The sequence below is a fragment of the Lithobates pipiens genome, unplaced genomic scaffold (assembly GCF_037356315.1).
Source record: "Lithobates pipiens isolate NorthernLeopardFrog02 unplaced genomic scaffold, aLitPip1_a1.2 Scaffold_23, whole genome shotgun sequence".
In the NCBI taxonomy this organism is placed as follows: domain Eukaryota; kingdom Metazoa; phylum Chordata; class Amphibia; order Anura; family Ranidae; genus Lithobates; species Lithobates pipiens.
In genome coordinates, this window is record NW_027507785.1 from 313,935,591 (window position 1) to 313,954,722 (window position 19,132).

Sequence of the window (19,132 nt, forward strand, 5' to 3'; positions counted from 1 at the left end):
GGATTGATGTCGCACTCGGTGTCTCAGGAGCCGAATTCTCCAAGCTTGTGAACATTTATGGTGCCTCTACATGCGGAGATCTCGATGTATATTAATCCTCAGCTCCTGACCTAAAAACTGTCACATTTATGGAAATCCCTTTCTACATGCATTGCCGCAGCTTACATCTGTCACATTGCAGACATTCAATGGAATCTATCTCTAAGAAAAGAGGACCTGCACTGTACATGTTGCAGTTCTCCAATTAGAAAATGATCGAGCATCTGCTGATTCTGTAGAGATCTAAGTATATATTACAATGTAGTACTATATTTCCTCTTAGTTGCAGTCATTCGGAATATGCAATGTCCAAGCAATACAACTGTACTCTTTATTTGGCCACAGAAAACACCACTACTGATTACTCAGCAATTTTAGCACAAATTAAAAAAGCAATTTCTACAGTGTGTGACAGATTCTGGTGATGCTTGATGATGCCTGAATAAAGATGGTGCCTTCCTTCTGGAGAGAAAAGCAGATGAAGGCATTTTCAGGGGGAGTACTGTGATCTCTGTGGTACTTTGCATATCAATGTGTTCTTTGTAAGAATTGGAATGACATATATCCTCACCCACCAATCAGCATCAGACCTGGTCTGAAACAGAATGTAATTGGCTGTGAAGAAAACCCCAGTCCCTCAAAAGAACATATAAATACATAAGGAACCCCAAAAACAAGAATAGACCGAAGAATGGGGGATCTGTATGTGTATGAGGAATAGAGGAGGACATATAATGAGAATTACCATCCAGTAACCAGTTGTGCGTTGTCCTCTTCTCCAACTCCGACAGCATGACGCGGGTGATGAGCTCATCGGGGACGGGCAGACCCTGCTCGATGTACTGCTTGGCCAACACACCAGCCTCTATGGAGAGAGAAAAAAACAAAAACAATGAAATATTCTATCTGTATCTTCTCATATAGACCAAAATATATAATAACCGGATCATTATAATTATCATATATAATGGGGGAAAGAAAGAAATAATTTAAAGCTGAACTCTGGCCGATAGAAATCCACTTTGAGTCTTTAAGAGTGTAATAATGTCATTCATTATTATATTGTTGACTATAAATTGAGTATTCCCATTGGCAGAGATCATTTGGAAATCGATCGTTGATCAAAGCATGTATGGCCACCATTACAGTTATTTAAAGCAAACTCTGCAATGTCAATAAACTGTTTTTGCTTAGAAAAAGAATCTAGGAATCAGACAAACCTACATATAGAAACATTTACTGTACTTTCCTTACTCGATTGTAACAGTTCTGCAGGTACTTACTGCCTGCACGCCGCCATTTCTTTTTTTTTTTTTTACTTTTCTGTGCAGAAATGTTTATTTCACTTTCAGAGCATAACGGTCTCAAGTTCACGCACACGCCGCCATTTTAAAAAAAATATCACAGTCAGAGGCCGACTTTTTCCTTGTTCTTTGCCTGCCCGCTGATGATGTCATGCCAGATCTGCGTGGCTTGCTTTATTACGAGACCCGGTACAAGTGCAGTCCGCAGTAAGAGGTGGCTTGTTATTTTTCATAAACTAGCCCTGATCATGTACTGTGCGTGCGTTGTACAAGATCTGCCGCGTGCAATGGCTAAGTGGTGAGCACTTCCGCCTAACACCACTAGGGTTGCCGGTGTCCTATCATATATGGTCCCCCATCGGATAGTGTCCGCTGTGTACTGCGCATGCATAGTTCACAGCACACACAGATTCCAAAAATTGCCGAGGATGAACGGTGCCTGCGCCATGAGTCCAGGTTCTATCCCCACCATCCAAGTGGACATAGAGTAGGAATATAAGAGAGCCGAGCGCAGCGAGGCCGAGCCCGAAGCGTGGTGAGTGAAGCACGCCCGCGAGGGGCCCTCTAATTTTCCCAACCCTATGTCCGCTTGGATGGTGGGGCTACCACCTCCACTCACGGCGCAGGCGCCGTTCAGCTTCGGAGAATTTCCAAAGCTTCTTCTGCCCCGTACTGCGGGGCGGACATTATATGATGGCAGGACACTATCTGCCAGAACACCGGTTCAAATCCTAAACCGCAGCACTACCTGCATGGTGTTTGCATGTTCTCCCTGTGTGGGTTTCCTCCTACACTCCAAAACAGTGGTGGCTAGTGCTCAAATTTTTTTTGGGGGGGGGGGGGCTCAAACAAACTGAAAAATACTGAACCCCCCCCGCCACTTGTGCCCATCATATGCAGCCACTGTGCCCAAATGCAGCCACTTGTGCCCATCATATGCAGCCACTTGTGCCCATCAAACGCAGCCACTTGTGCCCATCAAACGCAGCCACTTGTGCTCCATCACATGCAGCCACTTGTGCCCATCAAACGAAGCCACTTGTGTCCATCATATGCAGCCACTTGTCCCCATCATATGCAGCCACTTGTGCCCATCAAACGCAGCCACTTGTGCCCAAACGCAGCCACTTGTGCCCGTCATATGCAGCCACTTGTGCCCATCAAACGAAGCCACTTGTGTCCATCATATGCAGCCACTTGTGTCCATCATATGCAGCCACTTGTGCCCATCATACGCAGCCACTTGTGCCCATCATACGCAGCCACATGTGCCCGTCATATGCAGCCACATGTGCCCGTCATATGCAGCCACTTGTGCCTGTCAAATGAAACCACTTGTGCCCGTCATATGCAACCACTTGTGCCCGTCATATGCAACCACTTGTGCCCGTCATATGCAACCACTTGTGCCTGTCATATGCAGCCACTGTGCCCATCAAACGCAGCCACTGCGCCCATCAAACGCAGCCACTGTGCCCATCAAACGCAGTCACCGTGCCCATCAAACGCAGCCACTGTGCCCATGAAACGCAGCCACTGTGCCCATCAAATGCAACCACTTGTGCCCGTCATATGCAGCCACTTGTGCCCGTCATATGCAGCCACTTGTGCCCGTCATATGCAGCCACTTGTGCCCATCATATGCAGCCCAAACCACCCTGATCATGAACTGCGTGTACACAGGATCTTCCTGGAAGGCACTGATGATGTGGCTATCCCAGGATCCCTTTCACATGTGTGCGACGTGAAGGTCACGCAATTTTAAGGTTGAATATAATCTTTATTGAGTTTTTTTTTTAAAATAACAATATAAGTAAACCCGCAAGTCACACAATTTTGCTGGGACTTGAAGCAATGCCTGTGTAATGTTGAGGTCTATAGGCTTCAAGTCGCATCAAAGTAGTGCAGGGACTACTTTGAAGTCGCTGCAACGTGAAGTCGCACCAATATGAATGGCTCTCATTCAAAATCTTGGGGTACGACTTGTCCTGCGACTTTGCAGTCTCAAGTCGCAGGACAAGTTACACAAGTGTGAAAGAGGCCTTACCTCACCTGTGCCCCAGGAAGTACCAGGAAAAAGGTAAGCATTTGAACTTTTTTATTATTGACTTATTGTGGTTTATTCATGTGCATTAGAAGAGGCATGTGCCCAAGGGCAGACTGACAACTCATGGGGCCCCCGGGCAATAGGAGATTATGGGGCCCCCGGGCAATAGGAGATTATGGGGCCCCCAGGCAATAGGAGATTATGGGGCCCCCAGGCAATAGGAGATTATGGGGCCCCAGGCAATAGGAGATTATGGGGCCACATAGTATACACACACACACAGTATACACACACAGAATACACATACACACATTGACAAGGTACTGGAGAGGCGGGACAGCTATAATCTTGGGATTTTTTTTAAAAAGCACAGATTTTTACATACTGCCCCTGGTTTTATTGAGGCTGGCAACCCTTAGTGGCATGGGGCCCTCGGGCAGTGCCAGAGAGCCCGAATGGTCAGTCCACTCCTGCATGTGCCATGCATTTTTGTGTTTTAGGGGTGGGGGTGTCCACTTTAATACAGTGTTATCGGCTTAGCGACAGCAGCCTGCTGATTGGACATTCAAGGAGCAGCAACACACTAATAAAAAAAATTGCTCTGCTGTCTCCTCCTGTCAGCGTGTTCCCTGTTAATCCTGTTTGGCTGCTAATGCTGCTCTTCCATCTGCCAGGCTGAGTGCTGCTGTCGGATCTATACCTGAATCTGTCCCCGATTCCAGGGCAGGGTCTGCTGTACAGTATATACTCGCTGTACTGGATCAGAAATACAGGACGTGTTTTAGGGATGGACAAATGCATTGAATGGAATTCAGCTTTTCTTTTTATTTCAGTTCCTCAAACAAACAACGACCACGTTCTGTCCATGCAGATCTGAGCATTTATTTTCTGCAGTACAAGCCATGCAAACATAAAAGATCCTTCCCTTTTTCAAGTCCCGAATCTACTTTTCCTAACCACTTGCTTACCGGGCACTTAAACTTAAACTTTGAATGACAATTGCGCGATCATGCTGTAGTTTACCCAAATGAAATTTTTATACATTTTTTCACACAGATAGAGCTTTCTTTTGGTGGTGTTTAACCACTTGCTTACTGGGCACTTAAACCCCCCTCCTATCCAGACCAATTTTCAGCTTTCAGAGCTTTGAATGACAATTGCGCGGTCATACGACACTGTACCCAAATTACATTTTTTTCTTTTTTTTCACCCCAAATAGAGATTTCTTTTGGTGGTATTTGATCACCTGTATGATTTTTATTTTTTGATAAAAAAAATACAGAATTTTTTTTAAAAAACATTTTTTATTTTGTTATAATGTTTTAATTTGTTATAATGTAATTTTTGTCCGTCATTGATGTACGCTGATGAGGCAGCAGTAATGGGCACGATAGGTGTCAGTGATGGGCACTGATGGGTGACAGTGATGGGCACTGATCGGTTACACTGATAGAAGTGTTGCCTATGTGGCACTGATTGGCACCACTGGTGGGCATTGATAGGTGGCACTTGTGGGCGCTTTCATGTTCCAATTATGAGGCATAATTGCCTCATCTGTTTCGGGACCGATGTCCCTTTAAGCTGAGCCGGTGATCAGATTTTTTTTTCCTTTCTCCTCCACTATCAGTGCGAGGAGAAAAAAAAAAAAAAAACGATCACCGAGCTTTTGTTTACATCATGTGATCAGCTGTCATTGGCTGACAGCTGATCACATGGTAAGGGGCCGCAACTGCCCCCTTACCCAGTGATTCGGCGATCATGGCGCGCGCAGGGAGCATTCATAGGGGAGGCCTCCTGGGAATTCACATCCACGCTGTGGCCGTCATTCGGCCATAGTGCGGATGTCAGATGGTTAATTGCTGCTGGGTTTTGTATCTTTTGCTAAATAAAACAAAAGCGACCGAAATTTTGAAAAAAAAAAAAATATATATATAGTTTGCTAGAAAATTTTGAAAACAGGTAATTTTTCTCCTTCACTGATGAGCACTGATAGGCGGCACTGATGGGCACTAATAAGGAGGCAACAATGGGCACTGATAAGGAGGCACTGATAGGCAGCACTGATCTTTACACATTGATGGGCATTGATTGGCAGCACTGGTGGGCAATGATGGGTGGCACTGGTAGGTGGCACAGTGGGCACTGGCAGGTGACACTGGTGGGCACAGGCACGGCTTTCTGAGTGAGGGACCGATGTCCCTCTGACAGAAGCTGGTGATCGGCTTAAAAAATACAGATTACCGAGCTTCTGTTTACATCACGTGATCAGCCGTCATTGGCTGACAGCTGATCATGTGGTAAAAGGGCCGGGATCGACCCCTTACTCTGATCTGTGATCAGCCGAGTCTCATAGACTTGGTGATAACAGAGCGCGTGCGCTTGCTCGGGAGGACATCCATTGGACGCCCTCCTGGCCATTAAGGCCCGCGCTGCAGCCATCTTTCGGCTATAGCACAGGCGGCAAGTAGCTAATTATGTTATATTGGTCCTTGCATTAAAATACAAGGTTTGCTTATTTCATATTAACCACTTGACCTCTGGAAGATTTACCCCCCCCTTTATGACCAGGTGATATTGTGAGATACAGCACTTTGTTACTTTAACTGAGCTTTCTTTTGGAGGTAATTGATCACTACTGCATTATTATTTTGCCCTATAAACAAAAAACAACCGACAATTTAAAACCAAAAAACAAACAAAAATAAATACATTTTTAAAAAAGTACATACTGCTATAAAACATATCCGATAAAATAAAATTAAAATAAAATTCTTCATAAATTTAGGCCAATATGTATTCTGCTACATATTTTTGTTTAAAAAAATTCCCAATAAGCGTATATTGATTGGTTTACGCAAACGTTATAGCGTCTAGAAACTATGGTATATATTTATGTAATTTAAAAAAAATAAATAAATGTATATACCAGTAACGGCGGCGATCAGCAACTTATAGCGGGACCGCGATATTGCGGCGGCCAATCAGACACTAAGACACTAACTGAAACTGTGGGAACCAGTGACACTAATACATTGATTAGTGCTACAAATATGCACTGTCACTACACTAATGACACTGGCTGGAAAGGGGTTAAACGTCAAGGGCGATTAAAGGGCTAACTGTATGCCTAGCCAGTGTTTATGTGTACTGTGGGAGGTGCTTTTACTAAGTGAAGAGATGGATTTTCTTCCCTGCTTTGCTGGGACCCAAAATTCACCCCCCCCCCCCCCTCCGTACAGAGATCTGCCTTGTTTACATAGGCAGATCTACAATTGTGCGCATAAGTTTACATACCCTGGCAGGATTTATGATTTCTTGGCCATTTTAAATATGAATAACACAAACACTTTTCTTTCACTCATGGTTAGCGTTTGGCTGAAGCCATTTATTATCAATCAACCGTGTTTACCCTTTTTAAATCATAATGACAAAAACTACCCAAATGACCCTGATCAAAAGTTTACATACCCCGGTGATTTTGGCCTGATAACATGCACACAAGTTGACATAATGGGGTTTGAATGGCTATTAAAACCGTCCTCACCTGTTATCTGTTTACGTGTAATTAGTGTATATAAAAGGTCAATGAGTTTCTGGACTCCTGACAGACCCTTGCATCTTTCATCCAGTGCTGCACTGACATTTCTGGATTCTGAGTCATGGGGAAAACAAAAGAATTGTCAAAGGATCTGCAGGAAAATGTAGTTGGACCGTATAAAACAGGAATGAGATATAAAAACAGATAGAAAGAAAAGAACGACTGCACACCGCAGGAACGTTCCAATGATTTTATTCCAAAAATAGCAAATGACAGCCAACAAAGACAGAGTGTCCGAACCCAGGAGGTGACACATGCGTTTCACACTGACCTCAGTGCTTCTTCAATCCAAAAATATTCAAAGATAGCCAAGGAATTGAGAATGCCAATCAGCAGTGTTCAAACTCTAAGGCCCCTTTCACACTGGAGTGGTTTTCAGGTGCTACAGCGCTAAAAATATTGCCTTTGTAGCGCCTGAAAAAACCGGCCCCTTTCACACTGGAGCGGTGCGCTAGCAGGACAGTGAAAAAAGTTCTGCTAGCCGCATCTTTGGATCGGTAAAAGGAGCGGTGTATTCACCACTCCTAAACCACTCCTACCCATTGAAATCAATGGGGCAGCACGGCTATACTGCAGCGCTTTGTGGGCGGTTTTAAACCTTTTTTGGCCGCTAGCAGGGGTTAAAACTGCCCCGCTAGCGGGCGCAGACCGCCGCTAAAACGATGGTAAAGCGCCACTAAAAATAGCGGCACCTTACCACCGATGCCCGCACTGCCCCAGTGTGAAAGGGGCCTAATCCAGAAGTGAAAAATGAGGGGTTCTGTTGAAACCAAACCACGGTCAGGTAGACCAACTAAAATTTCAGCCACAACTGCCAGGAAAATTGTTTGGGATGCAAAGAAAAACCCCTAAATAACTTAAAGCGGGGTTCCACCCTAAAGTGGAACCTCCGCAGATCGGAACCCTCCCCCCCTCCGGTGTCACAATTGGCACCTTTCAGGGGGGAGGGGGGTGGAGATACCTGTCAAAGACAGGTATTTACACACACTTCTGGGCATAGACTCCCGTGGGAGTCTACGCCATTTCCTGTCCTGCCGCGCTGTCTGCTGGGACACACACGGGTCTCAGAGACAGCGTGGACAATTCCTATTGCGCTGCGCGACTCGTGTATGCGCAGAAGGGAACCGGGAAGTGAAGCCGATTCGCTTCACTTCCTGATTCCCTCACCTAGAATGGCGGTGGCAGCAGCCGGGGGCCAAACGATCGATCGGCCTCGGCTACCGGCATCGCTGGAACCCGGGACAGGTGAGTGTCCAATTATTAAAAGTCAGCAGCTGTAGTATTTATAGCTGCTGGCTTTTAATTTTTTTTTTTTTAGGTGGAATCCCTCTTTAAGGTGAAATACAGGACTCTCTGAAAACATGTGGTGCGGCTGTTTCATGATGGACAATAAGGAGGCACTTGAAGAAAGATGGGCTGCATGGTCGAGTCTCCAGAAGAAAGCCATTACTAAGCAAATGTCTCAAAGTATCCCGCTTAGAATACGCCAAACAGCAGAAAGACAAGCCTCAAACCTTCAGGCACAAAGTCATTTGGATTGATGAGACCAAAATTTTGTTTTTTGGCCACATCCATAAACACTACATTTGGAGAGTCAACAAGGCCTATTATGAAAGGTTCACCATTCCTACTGTGAAACACGGAGGTGGATCGCTGATGTTATGGGGATGTGTGAGCTACAAAAGGCACAGGAAATTTGGTCAAAATTGATGGCAAGACGAATGCAGTATGATATCAATAATACTGCACGTGCCCCTGGAAGACGTCATTTTTGACGAAACGGCGTAGGGTGGAGCGGCGTGCTGACGTCAACACGAATCCACGCTAGTCCCAGAAGCGACAGGCGGTGATTGAATAGCCCGCCGGCTAAAACATTTTAAACGACACGCTTTTTATATACGGAGAAATGTAAGTGTGATACGGTTGTTTTATATTTATTAAAGCAGTATGGCGGTTCTTCTGTTTTATTATATGAGAAATGAGCAACAATCCACAAGGTGTATGTATTGGAGGACTCCATTACCTTCCTAAGTGAAGCAGAGGACAGTGATCTTGCCAATCTGACACGGAGACCCTGGCAGGGGAAAAGCCACAGGCATGATTAGATCCCCATAAACAAGGGATCTGAATAGCTGGTAAGCGGCAGTACTTTTGTTTGGTGGAGGATCCTTTCACTATACTATGGCACATCTTCTTGGGTGACGTGTGTAATATCACTTTGGAAGGTTCTGAGAGACTGATCTGGATTGTTTAACCCCTTTTGGAATGCGGATTATATACTGCAATTTGGACATTGGAGTTTTTTATATACATTTTTGGTTTATCATTGCACTGAATTGAATTGTTTGGAGCAGTTTCACCATCACCTAATTGTAGTAGCTTTAGCTACTACTCATCGAATTAATTTTGGTATACACTATATGGGTCAACTGTATACGTTTTTTTCTTTGCAGGAATTTATAGCGCAACTTTTCTTTATAGTTTATGTTATTTTGTGCGTATTTCACATCAAGTTGCTACTTTTTCTTTCATATATAGTTTACTTTAAGATTTTATTTATTGGAGGAACAGATTAGACAGCGCTGTATTGACATTTTTTTTTTCCATTGCCTGTGGTCTCCCTGAAGCTGATCTTTTCTCCATTACTGACTTACCATGACCTCATAGCAGGTCTGCCTGCCGATGACTAGCTGGTGATCTGATGGCTGGTCAATTAATGATGAAGAAGCAGCAGGAGAGGTGGATAAAGCACAGATCTAAGGAATGGATGAAGCAAGAGCAGAGAGATCCTTGCACTGCAGGTTCTCAGGTATGGCTTCCTCTCCAGCAAGGAGAACAATGAGCAGCTTAGCGATTATCACCAAAACTCCTAACACGAGCAGACAGTGACAACAATTCTTTGGCTCAGGCATCACTAATTGGCAGATTGTGATCGGGACCCGGAGCTAGTGACCGTCCTATTCGGAACGGCAGCCAGCCAGACCCCAGCATAGGTTTCCCCCCTTCCTCTGCAATACATGCATGGCCTGCCCCAGCATCAGAGGAGAACGGAAGTGGAACTTCCTTCATCCAGACCTGCAGGCTATTCTGCCTCCTCGTTCCCATCTTATGCCTGCCTGGCGCTGAAAGATATAGAGGCACTCTGATAGGGACACCCATTGTAAGGGGGCACACTGGTAGGGGCACTCTGATGGGGACACCTGAGGTAAGATGGCACACGATGTAAGGGGGCACTCTGATGGGGATACCCAATGCAAGGGGGCACTCTGATGGGCATACCCAATGCAAGGGAGCACTCTGATGGGGATACCCAATGCAAGGGGGCACTCTCATGGGGATACCCAATGCAAGGGGGCACTCTCATGGGGATACTCAATGCAAGGGGGCACTCTCATGGGGATACCCAATGCAAGGGGGCACTCTCATGGGGATACCCAATGCAAGGGGGCACTCTCATGGGGATACCCAATGCAAGGGGGCACTCTCATGGGGATACCCAATGCAAGGGGGCACTCTCATGGGGATACCCAATGCAAGGGGGCACTCTCATGGGGATACCCAATGCAAGGGGGCACTCTCATGGGGATACCCAATGCAAGGGGGCACTCTGATAGGGATACCCAATGTAAGGGGGCACTCTGATAGGGATACCCGATGCATTCTGATGGGGAACACTGGTATGAGATACTCTGATGGGGACACCTGATGTTAGGGGGCACACTAAAGATTGACAATAATTATTATTTAAATGCTGAGAAAATTATGCATTGATTATTTTCTTTAGAGAACTAAAAGGATTACATATATACAAGGATCTGTGTATAAGGAAAAATAACTAATAATAACTATTAAATTATAGGTATTGGAATTTCCTTTCAAATTTGGCTGTTAGTGAACGCAACGAATATGAATTTATCCGAAGTTATGAATTATCAGAAATAAAGAACGTCCCTTTTAAACAAATGGAATGGAACAAAATAATAATAACAATAATAGTTTTTATTATTGTTATTTACTGTTATCAATTTATTATGAATATACACCATTCGTTATTTCAGATAACTCGTAACTTCGGATAAATTCATATTCGTTACATTCACTAACAGCCAAATTTGAAAGGAAATTCCAATACCTTTAAAATGTAGTAGTTAGTAATAGTTATTATTTCAGATTTTCAAACTTTTGGATTTTCGTTCTTTTGAATTTTCGTCTATTTCCAGATTTTAGAATTCCGAAAATTCTGAAATTGGTAAATTCTGAATTTTTTTCCAATTTCCGCATATTTGGAAAAATACGTTTTCATTCAGATATTTCAGAATTTCTGAATTTGTTGAAATTCATTAAAAAAACGAATTCGGAACTAAAACTTATTGCACATGTCTACCCACATTAGGATCTCCTGTACTGGGAGAAATATGGAAGCTACTCTGAGTGAATTAAATGACCAGTTCAGTCGCTTTAGGCTTAAAAAATCCAAAAGGAAAAAAACTTTTCTCCCCAATTCTTCACATGCTGGTCACGGGCACCAACCTGCCCTCATCAGGTACAACACATCATGTTTGACAACTAGAAGGACATCTTCACGGGTTAATGGTTCCTGTGCTTTGCTCATTCATGACAAGGGAACGGTTGTATTTTATTGCGTGCATTCCACGTAGTTTACACTTCCCTTCCTATTGCCCCATCACAGCTCTGTCCAGCTGCAGGAAGTTAAAGTACAACTAAAAGCAAAAAACTTTTTTTTTTTAGTTTTTGGATGGAGTGGAGAGGAATCAGGGCATCTGTCAGGTTTTTATTGCCGTTTGTGCTTGTGTTTACACTTATGCGATCCGGCAAATGCATCGCATAGCAATCCCACGTCTTCCATGCGATCTGCTGTGGGTGTCAATGTTATCTTAACCGCTTCAGCCCCGGACCATTTGGCTGGCCAAAGACCAGAGCGCTTTTTGCGGATTCGGCGCTGCTTCGCTTTAGCTGACAATTGCGCGGTCGTGCGACGTGACTTCCAAACAAAACCGACATCATTTTTTCCCCCACAAATAGAGATTTCTTTTGGTGGTATTTGATCACCTCTGCGGTTTTTATTTTTTGCGCTATAAACAAAAAATGAGCGTCAATTTTGAAAAAAACAACAAAAACATTATTTTTACTTTTTGCTATAATAAATATCCCCAAAAATAAAAAAACATTTTTTCCTCAGTTTAGGCCGATATGTATTCTTCTACATATTTTTGTTAAATTAAAAAAAAAAAAAAAAAAAAAAAAATCGCAAAAAGCGTTTGATTGGTTTGCGCAAAAGTTATAGCATCTACAAAATAGATAGTTTATGGCATTTTTATTAATAATTATTTTTTTCTAGTGATGGCTGCGATCAGTGATTTTTATCGTGACTGCAACAGTATGGCGGACACGTCGGACAATTTTTACACATTTTTGGTACCATTGGCCTTAATACAGCGACCAGTGCGATTAAAAATGCATTGATTACTGTAAAAATGTCACTGGCGGTGAAGGGGTTAACACTAGGGGGGCAGTGAAGGGGTTAATGTGTGTCCTAGTGTGTGTTCTAACTGAAGGGGGGATGGGACTGTGCAGGGAAAAAAAAAAAATGAAAAAGTCAGCAGCTACAAATACTGCAGCTGCTGACTTTTAATAAATCGGACACTTACCTGTCCCGGGGTCCAGCGATGCGGGGGAACGAAGCCCCGCTCATTTCCCCCTCCGCTCGGCGGCGCCGGCATTGTAACTGTGGGCGCCCGGCTGTGGCTTCACAGCCTGGCAACCACTGCACATGCGCGAGCCGCACCGCGACTGACCGCGCAATCATCTGTGACATGTCCCAGATGATTACCTAGAGCAGTGGTGGCGAACCTTGGCACCCCAGATGTTTTGGAACTACATTTCCCATGATGCTCATGCACTCTGCAGTGTAGTGGAGCATCATGGGAAATGTAGTTCCAAAACATCTGGGGTGCCAAGGTTCGCCATCACTGACCTAGAGGGAGGGGGCAGAGGTGAACTCCCTTCCTGCGCCGAGAGAAGTGGTGTCAAGAGCCCAGGCCCTTAAGGAGGAAGATTACGGGGGACCCCCTAGCAACAGGTGAGTAAATAAACAAACATTTTCTCCAAATTGTTTTTTTATTTTTTTTTTTGTTGTTATGCACATTAATGAACTTTTTTTTTTTTGGGTGGAACTCCACTTTAAGAACCGATTTTTTTGACTTTTTTTTTTCACCCTAGAGAATAAAATGGCGGTCATTGCAATAATTTCTGTCACACCGTATTTGCGCAGCAGTTTTACAAGCACACTTTTTTTGGAAAAAATACACTTTTTTGAATTAAAAATTAAGACAACAGAAAAATTAGTCCAATTTTTTTTATATTGCTAAAGAGAATGTTAACGCCGACATGTCACGCTTCAAAATTGCGGCCCCTCGTGGAATGGCGACAAACTTTTACCCTTAAAAATCTCCATAGGCGACGTTTAAAAAAATTCTACTGGTTGCATGTTTTGAGTCACTTGTAATAGAAAAAAAAAAAAGCATGACAGGACCTCTTAAATATGATATCTGGGGTCAAAAAGACCTCACATCTCATATTTACAATAAAATGCAATTAAAAAAAATATATATTTTTAAAAATTGTCATTTAAAAAAAAGATACAAAAAAATCCACTTTAATCTTGAAGCGGACCTCCCACTGAAGAAGATACCGGGAGTTATGGTAACTGCTTGCCATAACAAGATATCCCTCTTCAATGTACCGACGTATAACGGCGGTGGGCGGCCTGGACGTGGTTTGGATAAAGTTTGTTTTTTTAACTGGTAAAGCTGAAGTTGAATTAGCTTTTTTTTGCATTCTCTGGTTCCTTTTTTCTCCCTTTCCCTCATTAACAAGCTAATAATATTTAATATTAAACCTTTCCGTTTTAATTGGATTCCTAATTTTGAACCCAGTAATGTCATCACTAGGTCTCTGTGCTCCTCTATACAAAGCAGGTCTTGGCTGGTGGGAGGGGCCGGCGGGGTGCTGTACATATCTTCCTCTGTACTGCTCTCAAGAGCCCTCAGCCCTGATGCCAGAAGTGCGCCAACACTCGGGTGGGGTTATGCATCAATCAAAATGCCTTGATGGGTGGGTGTCAGTCTGGAGGGGTGGGTGCTTCTCCATGACTAAAAGAACTGAAATCAAATGAATGAATGAATGAAAAGAGACAGGAAGGGACTAGAACAGGGGTCTCTAAACTGCGGCCAGCAGAAGTAGAAAATGCCCTGACATGGACGGGAGTAAACAATGCCATAGGCTTGGCGGTCAGTGGCAGTAAATAAACTGCATCATGGGTGTCAGTGCGAGGAATAGTATCACATAATTGATGTCAGTGGGAGGAATGGTACCCCATCACTGGTGTCAGCGGGAGGAATGGTACCCCATCACTGGTGTCAGCGGGAGGAATGGTACCCCATCACTGGTGTCAGCGGGAGGAATAGTACCCCATCACTGGTGTCAGCGGGAGGAATGGTACCCCATCATTGGTGTCAGCAGGAGGAATGGTACCCCATCATTGGTGTCAGCGGGAGGAATGGTACCCCATCATTGGTGTCAGCGGGAGGAATGGTACCCCATCATTGGTGTCAGCGGGAGGAATGGTACCCCATCATTGGTGTCAGTGGGAGGAATAGTCCCCCATCATTGGTGTCAGTGGGAGGAATGGTACCCCATCATTGGTGTCAATAGGAAGAATAGTACCCCATCATTGGTGTCAGTGGGAGGAATGTTACTAAAGCATTGATGTCAGTGGGAGGAATAGTGTTCCATAATTGGTGTCAGTGGGAGGAATGGTACCCCATGATTGGTTTCAGTGGGAGGAATGGTACCCAATCATTTATGTCAGTGGGGGGGACTAGTGCCCCATCATTGATGTCAGTGGGGGGAATAGTGCCCCATCATTGGTGTCAGTGGGGGGAATAGTGCCCCATCATTGATGTCAGTGGGGGGACTAGTGCCCCATCATTGATGTCAGTCGGGGGACTAGTGCCCCATCATTGATGTCAGTGGGGGGACTAGTGCCCCATCATTGATGTCAGTGGGGGGACTAGTGCCCCATCATTGATGTCAGTGGGGGGACTAGTGCCCCATCATTGATGTCAGTGGGGGGACTAGTGCCCCATCATTGATGTCAGTGGGGGGACTAGTGCCCCATCATTGATGTCAGTGGGGGGGACTAGTGCCCCATCATTGGTGTCAGTGGAGGGGACTAGTGCCCCATCATTGGTGTCAGTGGGGGGGACTAGTGCCCCATCATTGGTGTCAGTGGGGGGGACTAGTGCCCCATCATTGGTGTCAGTGGGGGGGAATAGTGCCCCATCATTGGTGTCAGTGGGGGGAATAGTGCCCCATCATTTGTGTCAGGGGGGGGAATAGTGCCCCATCATTTGTGTCAGTGGGGGGAATAGTGCCCCATCATTGGTGTCAGTGGGGGGGAATAGTGCCCCATCATTGGATTCAGTGGGGGGAATAGTGCCCCATCATTGGTGTCAGTGGGGGGAATAGTGCCCCATCATTGGTGTCAGTAGGGGGAATAGTGCCCCATCATTGGTGTCAGTGGGAAGAACAGTACCCCATAATGTCAGTGGGCGGAATGGTACCCCATCTTTGGTGTCAGTGGAAGGAATAGTTCCTTGTATCCGTGGAAGGAATAATCCCCCAGGGGCCGGATAAAGGCAAGCAAAGAGCCACATTTCCGCAGTTTGGAGACCCCCGGGCTAGAAGATGCTGAGTGTCCTCCAGCCAGCATCTGGCTGGAGGATACCCAGGAAACGAGGCGGGCTCTATATGACTTTCTACAGCTTCCAACGCACATTGTGAAAAATTCACAGTGTGCAGTGAAATTAGAGTAAGCCATTTCAGTACAAGAGAGGAGCCGGTACAACCGTGCAGGTCTGAAGGGAAGGATGGAGTTCAGGTTTAAGCCTTGTGCAAGCTAAACATTGCTGGAAACTTAATTTTCAAGACTATGGACAGTGCTGATTGGCTCATTGACACACCAGCTGCTGAATCATAGCCTGATCTCTCCAATCAGCCGGGAACGTGAGCTTTGTCTATTAGCTGTGACCCCGCAGGGGTTGTGTCAGAGAGACCACTGCTTCTTTACAGAGAGCACAGGTCCTTCTGTACACCATGCAGGGACGGGCTTTTCTACTCGTTTTAAAGAACACAAAAGCTGTAAGACTTTGAACACCTTTTGGTTTATTGCACTTCAAATGTAATAAGCTGATTTAAACTGAAAGTTCATTAATTTAGCATGAAAAGCCTCGGATGTCTTTCGCGGTTCGATAGCTGGCCTCGCAGGCGACGTCTGCCTCACAGATTGAAGGTCACAGGTCTACAGGAAAAAAGAGTTTCTCCAAAATGTATCCTGACAGTTCCCTTCTAAGGCTTCATGCTGAACAAGCGACAGATGGAGCGTGAGGGAACAAGGAGAGGCGAGGGCTGTGTGCCGGGCTCAGCATGTGTGATCTGCACCGACAAAAAGGGAACCCAGCCAATTATTTCACACCAACGTTCTTCCTAGAAATCTGGGGAAGTGCTGTGTTATCATTTACAATCAACTGGCCGAACACCACTTCATTACTTGCTCACAATGATGGGGCCGGCCACTTGGGGCACTCTAATTAAAGACCACGTTGGAGCTGTGAGGAACCCTTCCGACTGTGGAGGAACTGCAGAAACGTTTTCTGTCCACGTCCACACTTCCGGATCCACTGGTCAGGGCCACCATTAGAAACTGTAGGGCCCCAAACAGCTTACCTAATAGGGCCGCTTCCACAGCCTACCTTACAGGCCTCCACACCCTACCACAACCTCCATTTGGGTGTCCTCTATAATGTCCCACACCTTCTATAATACTTCCTTTAGGATTAGGATATTGGAGTTTTGGGAGAATCCCAGGCCTACTCTCCCACAACCTTTATAATCAGAGTGTTGAGAATTCTACCCCTTATCCACCAGACCTTCTATAATCTGGGTGTTGGGAATCCTACCGTTATTCCCCCAGACTCTCTATAATCCGGGTGTTGGGAATCCCACTCCAAAACAACCACAACCTCTAAACAGTTTACCAAATAGGGTCGCTTCCACAGCCTACCTTACAGGCCTCCACACCCTCAAGTTATCCGGGTGTTTGGAATCCCACCCTAATCTACTACACCCTCTAGGTTTCAGATATTGGGAAACCCACCCCCCATCTACCACACTCTCTATAAATCGGGTGTTGGAAATCTCACTTTAATCTCCGACGCCCTAGTCTGGGTGTTGGGAATCCCACTCCTAAACTACCACAACCTCTATCCAGGTGTCCTCTATAATGTCCCACACCTTCTATAATACTTCCTTTAGGATTAGGATATTGGAGTTTTGTTAAGAATCCTACCCCTAATCCCCCAGACCCTCTTTAATTCAGGTGTTGGAAATCCCACCCTAATCTCCTAGACCCTTTATGATGAACATGTTCAGAATCCCACTCCTTATCCACCAGATGCTCTATAATCCAGATGTTGGGAATCATACTTCTAAAAAAACTACAACCTCTATGGCCTGGGTGTTGGAAATCACATCCCTAATCTCACACACCCTCTATATCGCCTCCATAATCTGCAACACCTTTTAAACCTATTTAGGATTATGATATCAAAGTCCCTGGGGAATCCTACGCCTAATTCATCAAACCTCTAAAATACCGGTGTTGGGAATCCCACCACTAATCTTCCTAACCCTCTATAAAATGGGTGTTATGCCGCGTACACACGACCAGACTTGTGTCCCACAGACTTTCGAAGGAGTTCTGCCGGAGTTCTGACAGAGTTCTGATGGACTTTCCGAATGAGCAGACTTGGCCACACACAATCACACCAAACTCCGACGGATTCGAACGTGATGACGTATGACTGGACTCAAATAAGGAAGTTCATAGCCAGTAGCCAATAGCTGCCCTAGCGTCGGTTTTAGTCCGTCAGACTAGCACACACACGAGCAGATTTCTGGGTCCAGCAGAGTTCTGGCGGAAAAATTTGAAGCATGTTCCATTTCTAAAGTCTGTAAGACTTTTGCGAATCAAAAGTCCGTTGCAGCCCACACACGATCGAATAATCTGCCGGAATCATTCCGTCAGACTTTGGATGTTGAAAAGTCCGGTCGTGTGTACAGGGCTTTAGAGATTCCACCCCTAATCCCCCAGACCCTCTATAATCCAGTTATCAGGAATCCCACCCTAATCTCCCAGACACCCTATAATCCTGGTGTTGGGAATCTCACCTCTAATCCCCCAAACCCTCTAAAATCCAGGTGTTGGGAAGCTCACCTCTAATTCCCCAGACCCTCTAAAATCCAGGTGTTGGGAAGCTCACCTCTAATTCCCCAGACCCTCTAAAATCCAGGTGTTGGGAAGCTCACCTCTAATTCCCCAGACCCTCTAAAATCCAGGTGTTGGGAATCTCACCTCTAATTCCCCAGACCCTCTAAAATCCAGGTGTTGGGAAGCTCACCTCTAATTCCCCAGACCCTCTATAATCCAGGTGTTGGGAAGCTCATCTCTAATCCCCCAGACCCTCTATAATCCAGGTGTTGGGAAGCTCATCTCTAATCCCCCAGACCCTCCATAATCCAGGTATTGGGAAGCTCATCTCTAATCCCCCAGACCCTCTATAATCCAGGTATTGGGAAGCTCACCTCTAATCCCCCAGACCCTCTATAATCCAGGTGTTGGGAAGCTCACCTCTAATCCCCCAAACCCTCTATAATCTGGTTGTTAGGAATCCAACTCTATAACACTTTCTTTAGGTTTCTGGCATTACAGTTGCTTGGGAATCCCACACTTAATCTCCCACATCACCTGCAAACAGATGTTAGTACAACTGCAATTGGAAACCAATCACTTGATGAGCGTAAATCAGCAAGTAAGGGGTGACTGCTGGATGGACAGCGGGCTTTCCGTAAACGGCACCCACATTAACTTGTAAGCAGACCAATCTGATACTGTTATGCGCACTCCGGAGATGGTGTGTGTTATCGGTATTTAAGTTTAAATAAGTAAAGGGAGCAAAAAGAAAACAACTTCATAGGAAGCCAGCACAATTATGTGCATTTAAG

The 19,132-nt window shown here is 45.1% G+C and overlaps 1 protein-coding gene across 1 annotated transcript in view; it reads right to left on the minus strand.

Moving 5' to 3' along the window:
• Positions 1 to 19,132, minus strand: part of AK4 (adenylate kinase 4) — a 77,781-nt gene that overhangs the window by 31,070 nt on the left and 27,579 nt on the right. Inside the window, exon 3 of the mRNA XM_077450545.1 lies at positions 785 to 904. Coding sequence (XP_077306671.1) covers positions 785 to 904 — 120 coding nt within the window. The remainder of the gene's footprint in view (positions 1 to 784; positions 905 to 19,132) is intronic.